This window comes from Oncorhynchus mykiss, chromosome 12 (assembly GCF_013265735.2).
Source record: "Oncorhynchus mykiss isolate Arlee chromosome 12, USDA_OmykA_1.1, whole genome shotgun sequence".
NCBI classification, from domain to species: domain Eukaryota; kingdom Metazoa; phylum Chordata; class Actinopteri; order Salmoniformes; family Salmonidae; genus Oncorhynchus; species Oncorhynchus mykiss.
Window position 1 is genome coordinate 28,943,082 of NC_048576.1, and position 19,710 is coordinate 28,962,791.

Below are 19,710 nucleotides of genomic sequence, written 5' to 3' on the forward strand. Positions count from 1 at the left end.
GAAATGCTAATCCTTTGCACATGAACACTCATTCATTCGGGAACAATTGCAATCAATATATATATATTTACGCTCAGTGTGTCGTCGGGATCTCTGTTGAAAAGTTTGTTTCTGTTGGAGAGCCTGTGCGCCCTCTCTCTCTCTCTGTCGTGGTTAGGATAGATAGTTCAGAGTGACATTCATTCATGTCGTTTTGGAATAGATGTTTCGGCGGTTGTCGGTCTTCGCGTTCAATGATACCGAATTCCGAGCTGCAGACTAGTAATCAATATCAAAGACTTGTTCTTATTCTGTCGGTATCGATAGTCTAAGAGTTTAATCACGTGGTATGGTTAAAAGATTCAGCAATCATCTGCAACCTTTGTCCTCTCGTAATTGAGAGAAACATGGTCTGGTGATAGAAAACCCGGGTGGTGGTTTTATTCGGAAGAGCAGAAAAGGGCATGTCCCAGGATGCCCGACTATAACTGTGCTCATGGGAGGTCCTCTGATTTAGTTAAACTCCAAAGGAAATTGAAGTTTCCTTCATTAAACAGTCCAAAATCACATTACACAATTTCACAAACAGTATCATCCTCACTCATTCTTCTTATACAACAATTAGATGTAAGCCTCGTATCTGAGGCTATTTTATAAACAGCGTTATGGTAATGTGGCAGTATTGTCTCCCATGAGTTTCACAAAATTGTACCAAATGGACCCGTTCGTAGCTGGATTCTTCACCGATCTTTAATACCTTCTCCAGAACATAAATGTTGTTCAGTTCTCCAGTTCTGTGAGGTGGAAGAAATTCCTTTGTTCTCTCTATGAAACTTTACTCTTTCTCTATACTGTGGCCATGAGGAGATAACCTCCTCCAGGAATTTACAACCTCTCTCTGACCACAGCAGCCTGGGTGTAGGAGACAGGGGGGTAGGGGGATGGTGCATAGAAAAGGTCTGGTGCAGAGAGAGGGGTGCTCGCTGTACCCAAAGAGGGCAACATCATGACACTATGTAAAACAAACTATTTAGCAATACAGTAATTCACACACAGAGTTAGGTTCCCTCTCCCATTTCCCCCTACAGCAGAATCCAGCTCATCCACCCCCCTCTCCTCTGTGGGAGTGGAATTCCAATCCACCAGTGGGCATTATACCACTTCTGCTATTCCATCAACCAGCACAGAGCACTGCACAGCAGAGGGAAGCTACATGCATGGTTCCATTCCTACAAGCATTCTATTCTCTCTCCATCCACTCTCGTCTCTAGTCTCCCCACACTACCTCTCTTTTTTTCTCCTGTGGTAAACTGGTCCCGTCGCTTGATCATTTATGAGCAGGTTGTGGGAGTGAGGTCTCTCCAAAGGCCCATCCATTCAGGCCTGGGCCTATTCTTTACAGAGGAGATGAGCAGGTTGATAGCTTTAAGATGGTGAGAGCCTGCAGGGCAGGGCAAGCTCCCAGACCCCACAAATCAACACATACAGAGCCTCAGGCCAGCACACACTCTGGTCTGTCTAGCACCAAACTACCTCACTGAGAGAAATGATAACGAGTAACAACTATATGATTGAATAGGAGACACTCTGCTAGACATGCGTTTTGAATGACAAGTCATTGGGTTCATATTAGGAGAGAAAGACAGGGAGCCCTCCACTCTGTGCATCTCTCTCAGATATTGTGCCTTCAGTACTGCACACTACTCGAGGAATACAATCCAAAATGGGTGTATTGCTGAGTGATCTTGCATGTGTTCAGGCTCCTGCCTGCCTTTGTGTGAAATCTTCCCTCAGGCTAGGAGGCTAGGGCTATTTTTAGCAGGCTGATTGTATGCTGTTATGGGACAGCGTGTCCTACTTACACTGGGAGCTGCTGATATTAAAGCAAAGAGTTGATGTGACGACCCACATAATGAATCGTCCTTGAGAGACCCAGACGTGTCCTGCCAGTCTCAAACACCAAAGCCACCACTGTGTCTGTTAAGTGACTTCAAATGGCTTCAACATTCACACTGGGGTTGTGGGTGTCAGGGCTTGGAAAGCAGAGATATCACACTTATAATTGCCAGAAGTTAAACAGAATGACCATATTGGTATTCATAGGACAGCTCAGAATTAGTAAGCTGAATTCAGCTAATAAATGTCAAGATTTCAACCTCTCACATCAGTCAAGAGGACAGATATAAACCTCCTGACCTGAATGAGAAAGTAATATTCTGTCACTTTCAGATTCATCCTTCCATCAGGGTCAGAACCAAGTGGCAATAAACACAAATCTGTCTGAAAGGTCACAGTAAAACTCTTTAGCACAATCACAATGAAGGATCACCATAATGAAGAAGACCTGCTCATTCCATGACATAGTCTAACCAGGTGAATGCTATGCCGCTTGTTAAATCCACTTCAATCAGTGTAAAGGAAGCGGGGGAGACAGATTAAAGAAGGATTTTTAAGCCTTGAGACAATTGAGACATGGATTGTGTATGTGTGCCATTCAGAGGGTGAATGGGCAAGACACAATAAGTGCCTTTGAATGGGGTATGGCAGTAGCTGCCATGCGCATTCGTTTGTGTTAAGAACTGCAATGGTGCTGGGTTTTTCATGCGCAACTGTTTCCTGTGTGTATCACGAATGGTCCACCATCCAAAGGACATCCAGCCAACTTGACACAACTGTGGGAAGCAATGGAGTCAACATTGGCCAGCGTCAATGTTCCCTCTAAACTGTGCGTGTGCACTTCCTCCAGGACTGCCGCCCAGAAGAAATGCCATGCCGCACAGAGACGCATGAGATTGAACTTCACTGAAGTTGTCCCATTAGTTTGCGCTATATAGATCAACGTTTTTCTGTGATCGAATCAACATTATATCACCCCCTTTTCAATGCAACAAACCAAAATAAATCTAACTTTGCAAGATCTATCTGTGATTTTGTTGTAACAGAGCCAGAGCACAACAGAGTAGAATTCTATTGTCGGGGGTAGCCCACGAGCGGTCTTTCAATCACCAGCTAGTGCACTTTTCAGATCAGTTCAGATCAGAGCGCAGAGTGTGTGTGTGCACATTTGTTTATATTCTTTGCTAGTTAGCAAGTTATTATCCCAGTTATAGATAAATATAGGTTGGCAATGGGGAGTTACTGCTTCCTACAAGAGGACAAAACACGTAGGCTACATTTCAAGCTGTCTTTGAAAGGCCAGTCAGGTAAAAAGCTTACTTCTTAATTAAATGGGCAGTGTTGTATTTTGAGACAGGCTTGAATATGCAAATAAACCAATAGGTAGAGGGGTAGCCTACATTATCTAATTCTCTGTATGGTAATAATAATACATTTTATTTCATATAGTGGTTTCTTGCATCATACAACACAATACAATGCAAGTTACAGTCAGCTTTTTGGCCCATGTTGTAAAAAATCATTAATTCATGTCAAGCCCTTCATAATGTAAAAAAACATTTTTAAAGTCTCATTGAATGTAGGCCTGCACTGAACACCACATATAGGCTATATCACAGAAATCCAAAGCTATTTCCATGTGTAAATGTTATAGGATTCGCTCCATTGGTTTTGTTGGTAGGCCTACAGTGCATTCAGAAAGTATTCAGACCCCTTGACTTTTTCCACAATTTGTTCAGTTACAGCCTTATTCTAAAATTGATTAAACCGTTTTTTTCCCTCATCAATCTACATACAATACACAATACTGAAAAAGAAAAAACAGGTTTTAGACATTTTTGCTATAATATATATATAAAAAAAACAGAAATATCACAATTTGCATAAGTATTCAGACTCTTTACTCGGTACTTTGTTGAAGCAGCTTTGGCAGCGATTACAACCTTGAGTCTTCTTGGGTATGACGCTACAAGAGTGGCACACCTGTATTTGGGGAATTTCACCCATTCTTCTCTGCAGATCTTCTCAAGCTCTGTCAGGTTGGATGGGGGAGCGTTGCTGCACAGCTATTTTCAGGTCTGTCCAAAGATGTTTGATCTATCTGGGCCACTCAAGGACATTCAGAGACTTGTCCAGAAGCCACTCCTGCATTGTCTTGGCTGTGTGCTTAGGGTCGTTGTCCTGTTAGAAGGTGAACCTTTGCCCCAGTCTGAGGTCCTGAGCGCTCTATAACAGGTTTTCATCAAGGATCTCACTGTATTTTGCTCCGTTCATCTTTGCTCCGTCCATGCCCCTGACTAGTCTCCCAGTCCCTGCCGCTGAAAAACATTCCCACTGCATGTTGCTGCCACCACCATGCATCACCGTAGGGATGGTGCCAGGTTTCCTCCAGATGTGATGCTTGGCATTCAGGCCAAAGAGTTCAATCTTGGTTTCATCAGACCAGAAAATCTTGGTTCTCGTGGTCTTAGAGTCCTTTAGGTGCCTTTTACTGAGGAATGGCTTCTGTCTGGTCACTCTACCATAAAGGCCTGATTGGTGGAGTGCTGCAGAGATGGTTGTCCTTCTGGAAGGTTCTCCCCTCCACAGAGGAACTCTAGGGCTCTGTCAGAGTGGCCATCGGGTTCTTGGTCACCTCCCTGACCAAGGCCCTTCTCCCCCGATTGCTCAGTTTGGCCATGCGGCCAGCTCTAGGAAGAGTTTTGGTGGTTCCACACTTCTTCCATTTAAGAATGATGGAAGCCACTGTGTTCTTGGGGACCTTCAATGCTGCCCAAAAATGTTTGGTACCCTTCTCTCGATCTGTGACTCAACACAATCCTGTCCCGGAGCTCTAAGGACAATTCCTTCGTCCTCATGTCTTGGTTTTTGCTCTGACATGCACTGTCAACTGTGGGGCCTTACATAGACAGGTGTGTGCCTTTCCAAAAATGTCCAATCAATTGAATTTACCACAGGTGGACTCCAATCAAGTTGTAGAAACATCAGGGATGATCAACGGAAACAGGGTGCACCTGAGCTCAATTTCGAGTCTCATAGCAAAGGGTCTGAATACTTATGTAAATCATGTTTTTTTTTCTAAAAATCTGTTTTTGCTGTGTCATTATGTGTAGATTGCTGAGATTTGTTTTATTTAATCCATTTTAGAATAAGGCTGAAACGTAACAAAATGTGGAAAAAGTCAAGGGGTCTGGGTACTTTCCAAAGGCACTGTACATTATGCTCAAATAGCCACAATAGCCTATTGGCAACTGTCTAAAACTGTAATGTTACAGCCTCAGTGTTGACTGTAACCGTGTGCAGGAAGTTGCACAAAATCCTCACAATGTTCAAGTGTCCCCTCACCTGACCAAAAGTTTGCTCAGTGCCCCCCAAACAATGTGAAGTAACTTTGGCCAGCATCCCTGTGGAATGCTTTCGATACCTTGTAGAGTCCATGCCCCAAAGAATTGAGGTTGTTCTGAGGGCAAAACTCAATATTAGGAAGGTGTTTGGACACAGATATACACACACACACACACACACCATGTGAACCCTGTAGGCTTGTGTATTTGTGTAAAAAATAAGAAGAAACATGACATGGGTGAAACAGACAGTGTAATTATGAGGAATGTTTTCCTGTGTGGACTGAAGGTCCTGGGAGTCAGTCAGTCAGTCCCATTCCTTTGAGCCCTGTGCCCCAGGTGGCACTCCTTCTCATTAGAGCTCTGTGACATCGTAAAGAAAACCTTTCAACACCGCTGACTAAAGAATTGTGGCATTACTTCAATTTCCATTGACAGATAGAATATAAGAAAAAGAGCCGCTCAGGGTTTTTTTTCCCCAAAAAATCCATTCAGTTTGAAAAACCCTATGGGAAACATGTTTTATGAAAAAAAAAAAAAAACGCTAGATAATGTATTTAGTTATAGTCTATGAGTTGGGAATCACATCGCTAATTAATCAAACTCTATATATCAGATGAAATGCCATCCTAACAACAACAAAAAAAGCTAAACAACTGGCATAAAATTAGATTCTTCACAATACGATTAGTGAACCCATTCCAAGCTTGTGCAAGCAGACATAAACAAATCTAAATCAACAGTCATGTCTTATTCAGTGGCTGATCACCTAGGAAACAGGATGAGAGAGGAACCATGGTTAATAGTAGCTGCTATTCCTCAGTGAAAATGTAGCCTAGGAGCCAACCTCAAACCGTGGTTAGATCAACAATAAGAACCAACGACAAGTTTTAATTTATTTTTGTTATGTTGCACCATAACCCCCTTAAAGAGAGAATGTTCCCTCTGTTTGTGGTGTGTGAGGTTATTATGAGGCGCTAAGTAAGCGTTTCAGCCATACTTACTGCCCAGTTAAATGTCTTAGAGGGTAATGGAGAAGCCCTGTTAAATGGCTTAGAGGGTAATGGAAAAAGAATAAGAAGTACAAAGCTGGAGGAGCCAGGAGAGGTCTCTACTAATGGAGATGGTACTTTCAGAGGTATTGAAGGAATGGAGGCAGACTGAATGGCAGACTGAGGCTCATAAAATGCTTATTTGAAGGGATGGAACACTGACAGAGATCTATGTGGGTGAATCAGACTCTCTCGAAGAAGGTCCTCTTAGTATTTGAAAACAAACAAAGGGCACGGAGAAACTTTTAATAATCTTTTGTAGAATCAAGATTATTACTACAAAATACTCCATTCATGCACACACATAAAGGACAACTAAAGTGATTTTTAAACCTAAGAACCACAGCTCATTAAATGTTGCTTGAGTACGCGTAATAATTATATTTTTTTCCACAGGTATAAAAGTATAAATGGGGTACTGAACTCTGGTTGTTGATTCATTCAGTTGATAGACATCAACTGACTGATCCGATTCACACACACCAATATAACCGAACTTGAGTACTCTACAACTCAACCAAAAATCGGTGGTTCTGCCCCTGAGCAAGTGCCGAAGACGTGGATGTCGATTAAGGCAGCCTCCCGCACCTCTCTGATTCAGATGCAGAAGACACATTTCAGTTGAAGGCATTCTGTTGTACAACTGACTAGGTATCCTCCTTTCACCGCTCCCTTTCCCATATGAGAGCTAACACCAGTATTGAGGTTTCAGGTGAAGTTACTAATCTAAGTGTAGTTCAACGAATCCCCTCATTTTCTGCAGTAGCGAATGAGTCTTAAAGGGCCAATGCAGCCATTTGTATCTCAATTTCAAATCATTTCTGGGTAACAATGAAGTACCTTATTGTGATTGTTTTCAATTAAAATGGTCAAAAAGAAACAAAATAGCTTATTAGCATATAGCAATTTCTCAAGCAAGAATTTAACTACAGTAGGAATGTCAGGGAGTGGAGGGGGAATACTGAAAACTAGCTGTTATTGGCTGAGAGGTTGGTCTATTAACTAATTTACCGCCTAGTGATGTCACCAGACAGGCCAAAACGCCATCCCACCAAAACAGGCAGAAATTTCATGCAGTTTTTTCAAACAGCTCCTACACTAAAAAGGCATTATCATCATTTTCACAGTATTATTCCAACCTCATAGAGTGGAAATACAGTATATGAGGTTGGAATAAAAAATGTTTTACTGTCATGGTCAAAACATATTGATGCAATGGTTGTGAAGATGAGGAGAGGTCTGTCCGTGAAAAAAAAGATGCTCTGCTTTTTTAACATCACACTCTTGATTATTGTTGTCAAGTGCTGCAAAGACTAGATAAGCTGAAGTTATCCCAGAACAGAGCTGCATGTTTTGCTTTTCATTGTAAAACATGTATCATTGTAAACCATAACACTTAGGCTTCAACTTCCAGTTTATACAGTCATGGCCAAAAGTTTTGAGAATGATATAAACATTCATTTCGACAGAGTTTGCTGCTACGCTACAGTGTCTTTAGATATTTTTGTCAGATGTTACTATGGAATACGGAAGTATAATTACAAGCATTTCATAAGTGTCAAAGGCTTTTATTTACAATTACATGAAGTTGATGCAAAGAGTCAATATTTGCAGTGTTGACCCTTCTTTTTCAATTAACTTCTGGGCCACATCCTGACTGATGCCAGCCCATTCGTGCATAATCAATATTTGGGAGTTTGTCAGAATATGTGGGTTTTTGTTTGTCCACCCGCCTCTTGAGGAATGACCACAAGTTCTCAATGGGATTAAGGTCTGGGGAGTTTCCTGGCCATGGACCCAAAATATCGATGTTTTGTTCCCAGAGCCACTTTTGCCTTATGGCAAGGTGCTCCTTCATGCTGGAAAATTCATTGTTCGTCACCAAACTGTTGCTGGATGGTTGGGAGAAGTTGTTCTCGAAGGATGTGTTGGCACCATTCTTTATTCATGGCTGTGTTCTTAGGCAAAATTGTGAGTGAGCAACCCCACACATGAATGGTCTCGGATGCTTTACTGTTGGCATGACACAGGACTGATGGTAGCGCTCACCTTGTCTTCTTCGGACAAGCTTTTTCCGGATGCCCCAAAAAATCGGAAAGGGGATTCATCAGAGAAAATGACTTTATCCCAGTCCTCAGCAGTCCAATCCCTGTACCTTTTGCACAATATCAGTCTGTCCCTGATGTTTTTCCTGGAGAGAAGTGGCTTCTTTGCTGCCCTTCTTGACACCAGGCCATCCTCCAAAAGTCTTCGCCTCACTGTGTGTGCAGATGCACTCACACCTGCCTGCTGCCATTACTGAGCAAGCTCTGTACTGGTGGTGCCCCGATCCCGCAGCTGAATCAACTGTCCTTTCACTTGCTGGACTTTCTTGGGTGCCCTGAAGCCTTCTTCACAACAATTGAACCGCTCTCCTTGAAGTTATTGATGATCCGATAAATGGTTGATTTAGGTGCAATCTTACTGGCAGCAATAACCTTGCCTGAGAAGCCCTTTTTGTGCAAAGCAATGACGACGGCATGTGTTTCCTTGCAGGTAACCATGGCTGACAGAGGAAGAACAATGATTCCAAGCACCACCCTCCTTTTGAAGCTTCCAGTCTGTTATTCGAACTCAATCAGCATGACAGAGTGATCTCCAGCCATTTCAGCCCTGCCTTTTGTGGCAGGGCTGAAATGCAGTGGAAATGTTTTGGGGGATTCAGTTCATTTGCATGGCAAAGAGGGACTTTACAATTAATTGCAATTCATCTGATCACTCTTCATAACATTCTGAAGTATATGCAAATTACCATCATACAAACTGAGGCAGCAGACTTTGTGAAAATTAATATTTGTGTCATTCTCAAAACTTTTGGCCACGACTGTACATACTATACACATTTTACATACACAATCTATTTTACAATAGTTATATTTTGTTTCATTTTAGTCCTGGCCTTCCTCCATTTCTGATGTCCATCCAGTTTGATTTTTATTTGCCATATATTTGTAACTGTGCTATTTCACAAAAGTTCTGAACCTATATACATTTTAGAGACATTCTATTTAAATGTGTTATCTTGTTGTTATTAGTCCCACCCTTCAGCTCCATTCAACCCCTCCCATCAATCTCTTAACACCATCCATACTGGATTTCAAGTTGACATATATTCTTCAACTGTGCTGTGATGCTTCACAAAAGTACTGAACCTTTCTATTCTCATAGTTTCTAAAGATTGTAAATTAAAGACACACATTTTTACTAAAATAATTATTATATTATTGATCAATTGACTATGACTTTTCAAATCACCCAGTATTGCTGTCTGCAGTGTTAGCTCTAGGTAAATGTTACAATTATTCAGCCATTTCTGGACTGTGACCAAAAAACGAGCTACATATGGACAGTACCAAAATAAATGATCTAATGACTCTGCCTCCATGCAGCAAAATCTGCAGAGCTGGGAAGGTTGTATGCCACATATATATAACATTCTATTGGTTGCAAGAATTGAGTATAATCCTTTATATTGAAAAATTAGAAATGTTGAATCCGTCGTCGTTTTGCATGTCAAATCATAAACCATGTGCCATGGAATCAGTACATCGTCAAATCTCACCTCATGGCACAATGCCTCTCCCTTATGTGCCCTACTTTTTGTGTGTATGTGTAAATTGTAAAGTCTTTTGTCTGTAATGTTATATTTCTCATTATGTGTCGGACCCCAGTAAGACTAGCTGTCGCCATGGTGCCGGCTAATGGGGATCCCAATAAAACAAAATTTAAAATATATACACTCACCGGACAGTTTATTAGGTACAACAATCGATCGCTCCTACACACAATGAGTCACGTGGCCGGGGCTTGCTATATAAAGCAGGCAGACAGGCAGGCATCAAGGCATTCAGTTACTGTTTGATTGAACGTTAAAATGAGCAAAACAAGTGACCTAAGCGACTTTGAGCATGGTATGATTGTCGTTGCCAGGTGCACCGGATCCAGTATCTCAGAAACGGCCGCCCTCCTGGGCTTTTCACACACAACATTGTCTAGGGTTTACCGAGAATGGTGCGACAAACAAAAAACATCCAGCCAGCGGCAGTCCTGTGGGAGAAAACAGCTCGTTCATGAGAGAGGTCAAAGGAGAATGGCAAGAATCCTGCAAGCTAACAGGCAGGACACAAGTAGGCAATTAACGGTGCAGCACAACAGTGGTGTGCAGAACGGTATCTCGGAACGCAAAACTCGTCGATCCTTGTCACGGATGAGATATTTCAATAGACGACCACACCGTGTTCCACTCCTGTCAGCTAAAAACAAGAAGCGGCTCCAATCTCCACGCAATCTCTCATAGCCTGGTTCCTCTATAGGTTTCGTCCTAGGTTTTGGATTTTCTAGGGAGTTTTTCCTAGCCAACGTGCTTCAACACCTGCATTGCTTGCTATTTGGGGTTTTAGGCTGGGTTTCTGTACAGCACTTTGAGATATCTGCTGATGTACGAAGGGCTGTATAAATAAATTTGATTTGATTTGATCACAAACAGACAATTGAGGAGTGGAAAAACATTGCCTGGAGTTCAGTTTACTTAAGCAGCCTGCACAGTCCCCAGACCTCAACCCAGTAGAGCATCTTTAGGATGAGATGGAACGGACTGTTCACAGCAGTAATGCACTGTCGTGATGCCATCGCATTAGCATGGACCAACCTCACTGCTGTGGAACGTTTCTGAATTGTAGAATTCACCCGAAGAATTCAGGTTTTCTGGAGGCAAAGGGGGGTCCGACCTGGTACTAGATGGGTGTAGCTAATAAACTGGCCAGTGAGTGTATATTTAAAACAGGAAAATCACATTTTTGACTGCACTGGGCCTTTAAGGCCCACAGTACTATACCTGTTCCAGGATGGTGTTGATTCTTCCAACCTCACAGTCGATGAGGAAGCGTTTCTCCTGCCTGCGGTCCATCTCCTCAATGATGCGTTTGTACTCTGTAGGGTCCACTATGCTGCCCACCGACCGGGCCGTCACCTGCCAGTTATTGGCCACTGCTGACTCCATGATGGCTTGAAGGATAGAGAAACCTGGAGAGGAGAGAGAGGGGATCAGTCACATACAGTAGAATGGGAAAGGTGGGTTTGTGGTCGTTTGCAGAGGAGAGCGGTGTACTTAATCACGTCATAGTTACTGTAAAGTCAAAATACAAAGCTCTTTGACAATAAAATCTGGGCACATGTTCTAGTCACGTGCACAAGTACAATGAAATGCATTTCTTGCGAGCTCTAAACCCAACAATGCAGTAATAACATAAGAAAACAAAAACACACAAGAAATAAAAAGAAGAAATCAGAAATAAAAGAACACGAGAAAGTAAGAAGCTACAGTTCCAATACCATATTTACAATGTGCAGAGATACTGGAGTGATAGAGGTAGATATGTATATTGGTATGGTGACTAGGCATCAGGATGTATTATAAACAGAGTAGCAGTGGCGTAAATAAAGATTGTATGTGCGTGTGTGTGTAGTCAGTATGAATCAGTGGAGGCTGCTGAGGGGAGGACGGCTCATAATAATGTCTGGAACGGAGCAAATGGAATGGCATCAAACACCTGGAAACCATGGAAACCATGTGTTTAATGTATTTGATACCATTCTACTGATTCCACTCCACTCATTAACACGAGCCCGTCCTCTCCAATTAAAGTGCCACCAACCTCCTGTGGTATAAATGTGTGCATGTTATGTGTGTGTTGGAGTGTCTGTGTGAGTGAGTGTGTAGAGTCCTGTGTGTGTGCATAGAGACAGTGCAAAAATACAAATAATGACAAGGGTCAACTCAGTCTGTGTAGCCATTATTTTAGCTATTTAGCATTTTAGCTATTTAACACCTCTTATGGTTTGGGGATAGAAACTGTTCAGAAGCCTGTTGGTGTCAGACTTGATGCACCGGTATTGCATGTCGTGCGGCAGCAGAGAGAACAGTCTATAACTTGGGTGACTGGAGTATTTAATGATTTTCCGGGCCTTCCTTTCACACCGGCTGATATAGAGGTCCTGGATGTCAGGGAGCTCGGCCCCAGTGATGTACTGGGCTGTCAGCACCACCCTCTGTAGCACAATGCGATCGAGGGCGGTGCTGTTGCCGTACAAGCAGTGATGCAGCCAGTCAAGATGCTCTCAATGGTGCCGCTGTTGAACGTTTTGTGGATTTGAAGGCCCATGCCAAACTTGTTCAACCTCCTGAGGGGGAAGAGGCACTGTCGCACCTTTTCACAACTGTGTGTGTGTGTGTGTGTGTGTGGACCATTTTAAGTCCTTAGTGATTTGGACCTTGATGGACTTGAAGCTCTCAAACCGCTCCACTGCCGCCCCATCGATGTGGATGGGGGCGTGCTCGCCCTCCCCCCTTTCACATTTCTCACTTTTTATCATCGTCAATTTAAAGGTTCTGTTTTGTACTGTTTGTTAACCAACTGGTGTAGGGTATGAATATTTTATGTTTTCTGTCCACTTGAATTGTATCATTCTGTCATAAAAACAACCACAATAGTCTTTGAGCCCATGAGAAAAAAAAAGACAGCCCTGTCAATATCACATTTCATGGGTGAAATAAATGGTACAGAAGGTAAAGTATGTCAAATGGAAAAGTAGCTTATAGCTTCCAGGACAGGCAACTAGAAATTCTAGTCTGGGCTTTTTATGATGGGGAACTGTTTCGCAGAAATACTACTTGCAATGCCAATAAGCTTTGGAGGAAAATTTCAATTGAATAGGTTTTCATTTCAGCTCCCAGTGTCTCGGCTGTCACAGTCTGTAATAACTGAATTAATGTGATTTAAAATTCAAATTGTGCGGTACATCATGTCAGTGTTACCAGTATCAGTGTTACCCCTCCAACGTATAGGTTATAATGGATATCACAGTGCTCTAGGTCTGACAAGCAGGCCTTAAAGGGGCGGAGTTACAAAAGGGGCGGAGTTACAACCCAGGACATGTTTTCTTTTCAGAAGATCAATGCATCGTCCATTATGTCAACACAAGGTCAAACTGCGGGCCTGAAATGGGGGTTATACAGCGAGAGCCGCACCCCTTTATGGGTAATAGCCTTATCAAAATATGAATGTTATTTAATAACACTCCTTACACCACAATGAATAATGCTACCACTGGATTATTCATGCATAGTAATATACAGACCTAGAATAGGGTAATGAAAGAAAACATATATACGTATCAGCGATGGTGGAAATGTGTGGTGGCAGTAGGTCATTATGTGGTAACTTGTAAGTAATAGACAGATAAAATGGTGCAGTTGAGGAAGGCTTTGTGCGAGAGCAAGCACGCTATAGTCGGCTTGGCTAAATGGGCAGAGGCAGCAACATGCGCTCGGCTATCTCTTCCTCTTAGAGCTTGGGATAAAATCGCTGATTCAATAAAATGATGAATATTATTACTGATGCTGAAGCAGTCAGTGTAGATTATGCTAATGCAGATGCGGTCTTTGCAGTGCACCCCTGCTGGGCCCATCCACATTAAGCATCCACACTGTTCCCTATATGCGCTACCGTCACTTTGTCCAACCTGCTACTGGCACGCCAGGGACCTCTGTATAAAAACACTTTGACAGCCCAGTCTAAAGACACTTGTAGCCCAAAACATCTCACAGTACCTCCACTAACAGCCAGCCATCACAGTTTCAGCATGTTACTTTCCATGTGAAAGGGGCATTTTAATTCACGTCAAATGGAGGAAACATGTTATGAGTGTTCATGGATACTTTAAACCGTCTAGAACGCTAGTTGTAGGCATAAATGGATCTACTGCTGTATATGTAGAGCTGTGAAGTGAAGAACTACCATAGACTAGCTAGCTAGAGCACATAAGAATTCTGCGCACAGCCAGAGACTCAGCCATCCACTCTCCTCTATATCCTCTCCTACGTTAGTGACCTTCACTCAAGAGACCACTGCAGAAGGTTGTCCAATCAGACATTGCTTTTTATAAGACAGGCGGCTGTGAAGGACTGAGCACGGCTACATCACCATCACCCACTCAGGTGGCGACTGGAAGAGCAGCGAGGAGCAGGGAGAGCCGTGTATGCACGTCTGATATTTCTAAAAGGTTGGGAGACTCAACAACGGTTTTCATGCGTCTGGCCGTATCCCAGCGCACTGTGAATGACAGCCAGATAAGATAAAACCCAGGAGCTGACCCCTGGTTGAAAGGACAGGGGCTTATTCTGTCATTGTAGAAGCACCATCAGGTCACATTGAAAAACACTGTGCTTTTATCATCCATCCCCACAGCATATTAAGAGAGAGAAAAGACTGCAATCTATGTCTGATAGCATAGCAGCACAGAGGAAATTAAAAAGCAAATGCTGAAATATGAGGTGTTTTTTCACCAGCTTCCCTGAGACTACATATTGTATAGAGTACACTGGGTAAAGCCTGACATTTTAAACATGTTACCAGCTGCTTATGAAGAAAAAGGATTTGGGAGGATTTAGAAATGATTCCCTCATGACTTATATTTTGTATCAATCTTCTGCCTCTAAGCTGATTTGGAAGTTTTGGGATTCAGACGTTATGATGTATTTCTCAATGTTAAACGTGTTGTGAAACATTGACAAGTTAAAATACTTGGAGATGAAAAATAAATTACCAATAATTCTGGCAGAAAATATAAACAGAGGATGTCATTTAACACACGTTGGCTTTCATTTTAATGTGATAGGTAAAGGTCATGGCATCACAATGCTAAAAGGAACAACAGTCTGGATATTGGCATAGCCTGTCTGCTGTGTGTGAGATGAACATAGTGTCACTCAGTGGTGCAAACACAAAGCGAGTGAATGTTGGTGCAATGTTTTTAGACGTAAACAGATGGTACATATCACAGAAGCCAGCAGGCAGGGCGACCATGAAGAGCATTTATAAACTGTCAATTGTTCAGCCCATAATAAAAAACACATGAAATATTCAGAAATCTGGGGCATATTGTCACAAGGCAATGTATAATTGGGTGAAAGTAAGACATTTTGTGAGGGAAATGTTTTAAAGATAGTATATAGTAGTACATTTCTTTAGAAACATTTGATACCGTAGAAACATTCACCTGAATGATTTTTCTACAGCCTGCTGACCAATTGGGAAACATCATTTGTGTGGAAATGAGTCCCAGCTACAGAGCGCAGGGTCAGGGTTGACACCTTTATTCACATCAAGTCCTCAACACTAGATGTCTATCATCTGAAGTCCGACTTGACAGACACTCCATTCAAGTGTAATATCTGACATCCTGTCAGATGATGCAGTAAAAAAATGCAGCAAACTAAAAAAAATCTCTCTCTGACGCTCGATACTCAATTGAACCAATTTTTGTCAGCAAGAAAAACATAAATGATTTTGTACTCAGTATCAAATCTTTGAAAACTAGACATGGTGAATGGATGAACGAGGAACATTCAAAATATAATTTTAATGGTGGGGACCTTGACTGGAATATAAACCTTCTTGGTTGTCATCACACTGGGTTCATTTACATTTCTTCACATGAACATAATTCCCTGCCTCAGCGTGGAGTGTGAAAGGTCAAAATGATTATGCAGAAAGCAGAGAAAATGTCTAGTTTCTTCAAAAGAACAATTACAACCCCTGATATTTGTCAGTGTCAATTATCATAATTGGGCTATTTGAGTAGAGTAAGACATTAACATTTTCCTGATTTGACAGTCAGTGAAAGCTATATATAGTATTTTTTTCATATGTAACAATTGAAGGGTATTAGTAACCATTCAAAATATACAGTTATAAACAAAGACTGACTACATCTGGGACAGCACCCAACTCCAAGCCCAAAGCAGTGTGATTTGCATATAGTCTTTGTATATGGGAAGGATTGATAAAGACAGGTTTTACTGTAGGTGGTGAGCAGTATGGATAATGTGTAGGGAGGTTCTGATAGTATTTGATTTCAGTTCGAGGATATAAGTGTAGATAAGGGTAGTGTGGATAGTATGCTGTGCCATTTGGAGGTTATGAGAGGTAGAGTGGACAATATGCTGTCTCAGGTGGTGGATAGCATCATGGTGGCTGCAGCATCATGGATGCTGTGTGCCCTCAACTCTGACTCAGTCTTCCCCTGCTGCCTCCCAGGAGATGGTGACCTCTTTTAATCTCTCTCTCGGGGCAGGCATCAGAGTTATTTGCTGTGATGGCTTGCCCAAAGCTGAGCAGTGCATCACCGAGGTGAAGTCACACAAAGCTTCTGAGACCACTTTTAGAGAAAGCTCCAAAAATCTCAAAGCTTAAGTCAGAGAGAAAAAAACAACAAGAGCTACTGCAGAGAGAGGCATTCCACTTCCCTGCACCAGATTTCACAAAATTGAGTTTGCTGGCTGGCTTTCTCCTTGAGAGTAAAGCTGCACGTACAGTCCCATGTTTCTGCTCAATTGCATACAGAACACCCATCTCTTAAACAAACAAAAATGGCCTTTCATCTTGGGCAAACCATGTACCGAACACAGCATATTAAGTCTTTCATAATGCAGAAAGACCACTGTTCAAATGGCCCATGCATTATCCTGAAAGCTTGTGTCCCAAAATAGATGAAAGGCTTTGGAGACCAGTGGCCAGAGACAAGTGAGCAGAGGACGGTATAAACAAAACAGTGTGTAATAAAGCAGGGGCAAGTTCTATTAGTCACCCAGTTCATTATTATGCCATTTTAAGTCACATGGTCAGGCCAGATTAGATGTGACAGACTGTGGATCTCCTTAGGAGATGTTTAGAATTCATAAAGTAAATCATATTTGGTTGAGCTGCAGAGGCACAAAGGGTTTGCTGACTCCTCCATTATTTTCCCCAGGCTACGCCTCCACAATGTTTTTTATGCTATTGAAATTTCTGCTATTTCTCCTGCGAGCAGCTGAGACTAGTGCAGTCAGCTGAGGAGAGAGAGAAAATGAGAGAGAGACTCATCCTGGCCATTATAAGCCTCTTGCTCCTGGGCTCCTCTCTTGCTTTTGTTTAGAATGGATGTGTGTACATTTGTCTCCTAATGTCAGTTTTTCCACATACTATGATAGCACAGAATACAAATACAAGGGACTTATTCTGTCAGAGATACAAAGGCTATATAACAATGGGGTTTAAATGCCAACACATTTTAAATATTGAACAATTACATACCTAGGATAATACTGAAATGAGTCACATTACATGTCGATGTTAATGGTATGCACACATGACATTTTAAGGTCAGTGACTGTGCTGGTTTTCTTTTCTCTCTGAAACACTATTTCTGTCTGCATCCTGTGTATTGATTTCTTTATTTTCCCCCAGCAGCAGCAGCAGCAGCCGTAGGGGCAGCCACAGCACCAACCAAGCAAGCAGTAGAGAGAAGAGAACTGTCCAGTGCTGAAATACTGGTTTCTGCAGTCAGAGCCAGTAGTATAGAGTGAAACTGTCCAAGGTTCTGAAATATTAGCAACTTAGAACAGGGAGCAGGGAAAAGCAGGGGGAAAAAAGATCTGAAAATGGCACTGAACCACACAAGGCTGCAGCATTGGAAGCAGTGTTAGTAGGAGCTGTTTCAGCCCAGTGCTGAAATACTAGCTGCTTAAAGAAAGATGAGTACAGACCAGTCGGAAATACTAGCTGCTTAAAGAAAGATGAGTACAGACCAGTCGGAAATAATAGCTGCTTAAAGAAAGATGAGTACAGACCAGTCGGAAATACTAGCTACTTAAAGAAAGATGAGTACAGACCAGTCGGAAATAATAGCTGCTTAAAGAAAGATGAGTACAGACCAGTCAGAAAGACTGATGCTTAAAGAAAGATGAGTACAGACCAGTCAGAAATACTAGCTGCTTAAAGAAAGATGAGTACAGACCAGTCGGAAATAATAGCTGCTTAAAGAAAGATGAGTACAGACCAGTCGGAAATAATAGCTGCTTAAAGAAAGATGAGTACAGACCAGTCAGAAATACTAGCTGCTTAAAGAAAGATGAGTACAGACCAGTCAGAAATAATAGCTGCTTAAAGAAAGATGAGTACAGACCAGTCGGAAATAATAGCTGCTTAAAGAAAGATGAGTACAGACCAGTCAGAAATAATAGCTGCTTAAAGAAAGATGAGTACAGAGCAGTCAGAAATAATAGCTGCTTAAAGAAAGATGAGTACAGACCAGTCAGAAATAATAGCTGCTTAAAGAAAGATGAGTACAGACCAGTCAGAAATAATAGCTGCTTAAAGAAAGATGAGTACAGACCAGTCAGAAAGACTAGCTACTTAAAGAAAGATGAGTACAGACCAGTCAGAAAGACTAGCTACTTAAAGAAAGATGAGTACAGACCAGTCGGAAATAATAGCTGCTTAAAGAAAGATAAGTACAGACCAGTCGGAAATACTAGCTACTTAAAGAAAGATGAGTACAGACCAGTCGGAAATACTAGCTACTTAAAGAAAGATGAGTACAGACCAGTCAGAAAGACTAGCTACTTAAAGAAAGATGAGTACAGACCAGTCGGAAACAATAGCTGCTTAAAGAAAGATGAGTACAGACCAGTCGGAAATACTAGCTACTTAAAGAAAGATGAGTACAGACCAGTCGGAAATACTAGCTACTTAAAGAAAGATGAGTACAGACCAGTCAGAAATAATAGCTGCTTAAAGAAAGATGAGTACAGACCAGTCGGAAATACTAGCTGCTTAAAGAAAGATGAGTACAGACCAGTCAGAAAGACTAGCTACTTAAAGAAAGATGAGTACAGACCAGTCGGAAATAATAGCTGCTTAAAGAAAGATGAGTACAGACCAGTCGGAAACAATAGCTGCTTAAAGAAAGATGAGTACAGACCAGTCAGAAATACTAGCTACTTAAAGAAAGATGAGTACAGACCAGTCGGAAATACTAGCTGCTTAAAGAAAGATGAGTACAGACCAGTCAGAAAGACTAGCTACTTAAAGAAAGATGAGTACAGACCAGTGCTGAAATACTAGCTGCTTAAAGAAAGATGAGTACAGACCAGTGCTGAAATACTAGCTGCTTAAAGAAAGATGAGTACAGACCAGTGCTGAAATACTAGCTGCTTAAAGAAAGATGAGTACAGACCAGTCAGAAATAATAGCTGCTTAAAGAAAGATGAGTACAGACCAGTCGGAAATACTAGCTACTTAAAGAAAGATGAGTACAGACCAGTCAGAAATAATAGCTGCTTAAAGAAAGATGAGTACAGACCAGTCGGAAATACTAGCTGCTTAAAGAAAGATGAGTACAGACCAGTCAGAAATAATAGCTGCTTAAAGAAAGATGAGTACAGACCAGTCAGAAAGACTAGCTACTTAAAGAAAGATGAGTACAGACCAGTCAGAAATAATAGCTGCTTAAAGAAAGATGAGTACAGACCAGTCAGAAATACTAGCTGCTTAAAGAAAGATGAGTACAGACCAGTCGGA

The 19,710-nt window shown here is 41.8% G+C and overlaps 1 protein-coding gene across 6 annotated transcripts in view; it reads right to left on the reverse strand.

The window, feature by feature from the left end:
* The window catches only part of LOC110537362 (glutamate receptor 3), a 125,754-nt gene that overhangs the window by 47,466 nt on the left and 58,578 nt on the right, over positions 1–19,710 (reverse strand). For all 6 annotated transcript variants that reach the window (XR_002475614.2, XM_021623340.2, XM_021623339.2 and 3 more), the window contains exon 4: positions 11,145–11,332. Coding sequence is in view for 5 of the 6 variants with exons in the window: in XM_021623340.2 (XP_021479015.1) it covers positions 11,145–11,332 (188 nt within the window). In the remaining variant the exon portion in view is untranslated. The remainder of the gene's footprint in view (positions 1–11,144; positions 11,333–19,710) is intronic.